At 44.9% G+C, this 6000-nt stretch overlaps 1 protein-coding gene across 1 annotated transcript in view; it reads left to right on the top strand.

The window, feature by feature from the left end:
- Positions 1–6000, top strand: part of AFG3L2 (AFG3 like matrix AAA peptidase subunit 2) — a 40828-nt gene that overhangs the window by 21029 nt on the left and 13799 nt on the right. Inside the window, exon 10 of the mRNA XM_080919987.1 lies at positions 4225–4378. Coding sequence (XP_080776113.1) covers positions 4225–4378 — 154 coding nt within the window. The remainder of the gene's footprint in view (positions 1–4224; positions 4379–6000) is intronic.

The raw sequence follows: 6000 nt of genomic DNA, 5'->3' as shown, positions 1-6000 counted from the left end.
TTCTGTGTGTGTGTATGTGTGAGTTTGTGTGCAAGAGAGTGTGCATCTGTATTACACTATGTGTGGAGAAAGTGTCAAATATCTTTCTCTTTCACATCTCACGATGCTTTAAGGCTGAGTCTCCCTGAGCCTGCAGCTTAGTTTTCTCACCTAGGATAAAAGTCCCAGCAATCCTCCTGTCTACCTCCTTTGCAGGCATGTGCTGGGTTGCCCAGTTCATTACACAGGTGCTGAGAGCTTAACTCTGCTCCCATGATTACACAGCAAGTCCTTTTAATTGTTGAGCTTTCTCCAGGTCCCAGTGGTGGTTTTGGTGTTTGTTTTTGAAACGGGGTCTTATGCACCCTAGACAGGCCTTGAATTTCTGATTCTCCTGTCTCAGGCTTTTTAACTACTTGGATTACAGGCATGAGCAACCGTGCCAGTGTTGTGTGTATAATTGTGTGTGTGTGTGTATCTTATGTGTTATGCATATGTATGCATATCGTGTGGGTGTCTACACCAGGGAGCCTGTGGAGGTCGGAGGACAGTTTGCAGTAGTGAGTTTTCTTGTAGATAGTAGATAGGTCCTGGAGATTAAACTCAGGAGGCTTGGTGGCAGGTATTCTGTCCAGCTACGTCATTGTGTGGACCTTGCTTTTGTTTTTTGAGACAGGGTCTTGCTGTGTAGCCCTGGCTAGCCTGGTGTTAGCTTTGTAGCTCTGCTTGGCTTGAACTTACAGTGTTTTTGCCTCAGCATCCCAAAGGACAGGCTCATAGCTGTGCACCATCATTCCTGGCCTGCCTTTATTTTTTGTGTGCCTGTGGACATGCCCATGCCAAGGTATGCATGCGGAAGTCAGAGGGCAGCTTTGTGGAGTCTGTTTTTATTCTGCTTATTGAGACAGTCTTTCTTGTTTCTACTGCTTGTGTAGGCATACACGTCCTGCATCTGCCTCCCATTTCACTGTAGGAGTGCTGGATTTGCAGATGTCTACAGTATCTACAGTTTTACATAGGCTTTGGGATTAGCAGCCTCAAGGTGTCAGGCTAGTGTAGCAAGCTTTTACAGTTGTTGAGCTGTCTCCCTGGCCCTGCCTCCTGGTTTTTATTAATTTTTTTATTTATTGATGCTTTTTGTTAATCGAGTACTCAAAAGTTTTTTGTTTGGCTACTAATTCTTAGATAATTGGTTTACAAACGCTTTTTTTTTTTGAGACTTGCTGTGTAAACGAGGCTGGCCTCAGATTCACAGAGATCCATTTGCTGCTGGCTTGTGAGTGCTAGAACTAAAAGCATAAGCCACCAATGTTCGGCACACCTGAAGCAAGTTTGTGTTTTGTTTTTAAGTTTTCTTAAGGTGTGTGTGTGTGTGTGTGTGTGTGTGTGTGTGTGTGTGTGTGTGTGTGTGTGTAAGGTAGGGGAGGAAGGAATGAGAGTGTATTGTATGTGGGAGAAGGAAGGAGAATATGTGTATGTCTGAAAGGAAAGTGTCCTTGACCTATGGACAAGGCAGTGTGGCTCTTTCTTTCTTGTTTTAGTTTTTGAGACTAGGTTTCTTTGTGTAGCTTTGGATATCCTGGAACTCACTCTATATACCAGGCTGGCCTTGAATTCAAGAGCTACCTGCCTCTGCCTCCTGTTTGCTGCAATTAAAGGCATGTGCCACCACTTCCTGGCTCCTAAATCTTACTCTTAAGTGTGTGTGTATTTCCAATTCTCACAGCATCATTCGTTGAAAATACCGTTTTCTCCACTGAATGGTCTTGACACTGTCAACCATAGATACGTGCATTTATTACTAGACTCTCAGTTTCTCTGGCTGATCTGTATATCTGTTCTTTAACCAGCACCATGCTTTGTTTACTGGTAAGTTATTTCTTCACTGGTAAAATGAGCTAATTCAAGCTGATTCAAATATACATAGGCAGCTTTATTGCCATGAGGCGGGAGTAAGAGGGGAAAGGGAAAAGAAAGAGCTCATGTGGGGTATGGGGGTGAGTGGGGGAGAACCAAAATATCTGGAATATATAGAGAAGATTCTCTGGGGAAGGGCAGCCCATCCCCTGGGCTGTAAAGTTCAAGTTTGGGGGCAGGATATTGTCTACTAGGGACTGAGGGATGCCAAGAGAAACCTGGAAGCCAGATCTGCTTTGGAATGTAAAATATGCACTTTAGTCCTTTGTCTAAGGGTCTGAAACCAAATAGTTACTATAGTTCTGTAAAGTTTAAAGTCAGAAAATACGGGAATAGTTCATTTTATTTATTTCATGTATATGAGTACACTTAGTAACTGTCTTCAGAGACACCAGAAGAGGGCATCAGATTCCATTACAGATGGTTGAGAGCCACCATGTGGTTACTGGGAATTGAACTCAGGACCTCTGGAAGAGCAGTCAGTGCTCTAACCACTGAGCCATCTCTCCAGCCTGATAGTTTTATTTTATCTGTGTCAAAAATATTAACTTAAATGGAAAAAAAGCTGTCAAGGTGCAAGGTGGTGTCACAGTACTCTGCAAACATACTGATACAGCTTTTAGTCTATAGGAAAGTATGTTATCTGCTACTGTGTATACTGGGGGGGGGATCTTAGCATCAGTGATGCTTATAGTTAATGGAGCAGGTGGATGATTATGGATTTGCAGGACAGATACTCCCTAGAAAAACAGAAGATGGAGTCAGGTGATGGGTGACATGCCACCAAACCTTACATGCATAAGGGGATGTTGAAGATGGGGTGTGTGTAAATGGTGCTAGGCCTGTACGTGGGGAGAAGCTTTGGTCATATGAGGTGCTTGGGCTGTATATGGTGAATTGGTCCGGCAGGTGGGGGTAGGTAAGAGGCCCAGTGGCCGTGCTGGCCACTCTCAGGGACCTGAGAGTCCAGCAGTCATGTTCATGTGTACATCCACAAAGGGAAGAGTGCCCAGCAGGCATCAGGAGTGTGGAGGATCCTAGCAAGGAGGGTGGGGCCTTCCACGTGGCAGGAAGAAGACTTCGCAGTAGGATTCTGAAGCCTTTCTACAAATGGAAAACTGTATTACCATGCATGGGAAGTGGCACCATCTTGCCCTTGGATTTTTGGTTTTTTTGTTTTGTTTTGTTTTGTTTTTTTTCCATTAAGTCAACATTTTAAACATAGGTTACAATTTTAAAAGGAGGAGCAGTAGCAGTAGGGAATGGGTAACCCCACGTGGGAGCTCTGCAAGGGTACCAGGATCCAGTTAAGGCCGAGAGCTGAAGAACTGGGCTTGAGGGAAGAGGTCTTTGGATCCCAGCTCTAAGGCTGGGTTGGGAGTTCACAAGCAGGGACGAATGATTTCAGGGCAGAGTAAGAATGGAAATCTAGAATCTAGACAGGAAAAGGTATCGGGAATCTGAGCATGGGAAACTGGGCTATGTACTTGCAAGGGTTGATGGTGAGGCCCAGGGCTATTTCCCTTTCTGTGTTCCCAAGTTATAGCCGTGAGAGGAGCAGCTAGCTGCAGCAATGGCCCATTGTGAGTTGTGGGCAAGAACCTCATTACCAGTTCTGTTGGTCAGCTGGTAGGTGTGGAAATTGAGTCCTATATGAGGCCTGTTAAGAGCCCTTGGTTGTTAATAGCTGTCCTGGGCATGAAGTGTGAGCCTGGAAGAATTAACTGACCAGCTCAGGGTAAGAGTAGAGGCCAGCTACAGTGTATCTGCAGGACAACTTGCACAGTACTGATTTGTGTTATAAAAACAGCCAATGGGGTCAGCATAGTATTTTATGGATTATAGAAATGATATTGGCCCACCTTATGTCAGCTGTTTAGTACTATCATTTCCCCCTCCTTTGCTCCTTTTAATTTTTAAAATTATGTTTTCATTTATTTGTGTATGTAGGCAAGTGTGTTCCACAGCATGTACAAGTGGAAGAGGGCACCCTAGGAAGTCGGTTCTCTCTCCACTAGGTCGTCCTGGGGTCAAACTCGGGTCTGGAAGCTCAGTGGTAGCACCATTATCCATTGAGTCATCTCACCAGCTTCACTACTTATAATTTATTCTGAAAAAATATCTGGATATGCAGTGTGAATCATAGAAAGATTAGGGTCTTTAGGGAGAGAACAAGGTCTTACAGTGTAGACCAGGCTGCCCTTCCTTCTACAGTGCTATCCCAATCTCCCGAGGGCTACAAGGACAACTGTGTACCACCATTCCCTGTCTGAGGTTAGCTTTGCTTGACCAGTAACATTGACTCAACAAAGATTTCTTTCTGTCCAGGTCCGAGACTTATTTGCCCTTGCTCGGAAGAATGCGCCTTGTATTCTCTTCATTGATGAGATTGATGCTGTGGGAAGGAAGCGTGGCAGAGGCAACTTCGGAGGGCAGAGTGAGCAGGAGAACACACTCAATCAGCTGCTTGTGGAGATGGACGGTGAGCAGTCGCCCATCTGTGTCAGACTGAACTTCTAGTTGTCTCAGATCTCTGAATGAGAATTTTTTACTGTGATGCAAATTTTAAAGAGTAAAAGAACATTTAATCATTATAGATGAGAGTCTAACGACTCAGCAGAGCACCAGCTGCTCCTCTAGGGGGCCTGGCAGAACTTGTGTTGAGCAGCACAGCACTCTGCAGAGTGTGTTGTTGAGGGTAGTGTGGCTGACTGAAAGTTGCAGCTCCTTGCTGCCACCCTGCATAGCTAGAGAGGATCAAGCCAAACTGCTGGCCCTGGGAAAGAAGCAGATTCAGAATTTGAAGTACAGCTTTAACCAAATGTGTACCATTTCACCTCATCCTCCAGGTAAGAAACCCAAAGTTAATAGCTACCTGTACTCCTTAACCCAGACAGCAGCAGTCTTTCTATGCGGGGCAGCCTGTCTGTCAATTAAGGACAGTTTCTAGGGTTGCATCCTCCTGCTGGGAGGTGTGTGTGTTCTTGCCTCTGTTTACAGAAAGGGAAGACACAGTGCCAGGCAGCACACTGGCTTAGGTGAAGAAGCCAGACACAAAATCAGTGCCTGTGAAGGCGGAGACCTTGCCCATTCTCTGGCTCTTGAGTTCAAGTCAGAGTGCCACATGGGGGATACCACCCAGGCATGTTTTTAGTGCAAGGTTGGAGGACGGGCGTCAGCATTTGAGAACGGCTAGTAAAGCTGAGCCGTTTGGTGGTGGAGAGATAGCTTAATGGTAAGAGCATGTGCAGCTTGTACCAAGGGCCCCGGTTTTGTTTCCAGCAACCTAAGTTGTTAGGCTTAGAACTGTCTATAACTTGGGTACCCTCTGCACTTTACAGGTACACACATGTAGTAAAGATACTAAGAATCTGAAAAGAAAAGAAGTATTCTGGGCATAGGGGTATAGCACTAGGGAGGTAGAGCTCAGGGACTCACCACAGTTTGGTACACATAGTAAGTTCTAGGCTAGTCTGGAATGCAGAGTGGCCTCTATGTATCTTTTTGTTTCTTTCTTATACTTGTTTGTTTATTGACTGATGGATTGATTGGTTAAATGATTCACACATGACAGTGTGAACTCATCACCACTATTCTTTAGCCAGTTTTTTTACCAGTCAAACTGGGTTTCTTGTCCTGAATATTCTTTTCCCTTTATTTATTTATTAATTTACTTTACATCCTGTTCGTAGCTCCCCTTTCAGCCCCATCCACTTTCTATATCTTTAAAAGGAAAAAAGGATTGAAAAGTAAGAAAATTGATTCTTAGTGTGCTATGTAGAGGAGAGAGGTAGAGAGGATGACTAGTGGGTATCAGAGTAGTTACAGAGGAGTCATTTCTAGTCTCTACCATGGCAGGAACCACAGTTGTATTCACCAGAGTGCTCTAGAGGAGCAGAACTGTGGGGGAGAGACAGAAAGAGAGCACACAGATATATATGGAGTTAATAGAGTGAGTAACCTTCAGGCTGTGACCCAGCTAGCTCAGCAGTGCTGTCTGCCAATGGAAAGTCCAAGAGTCCAGGAGTTGTTCAGTCATGAGGCTGGATGCCTTGGCTGGTCTTCAGGATACGCCACAATCCTGAAGATAGGCTCGTGCCAGTG

This window comes from Micromys minutus, assembly GCF_963924665.1.
Source record: "Micromys minutus genome assembly, chromosome: 8".
In the NCBI taxonomy this organism is placed as follows: Eukaryota; Metazoa; Chordata; class Mammalia; order Rodentia; family Muridae; genus Micromys; species Micromys minutus.
Note: the sequence above shows the minus strand (reverse complement) of the source record. Positions and strands in the feature narration are given on the sequence as shown.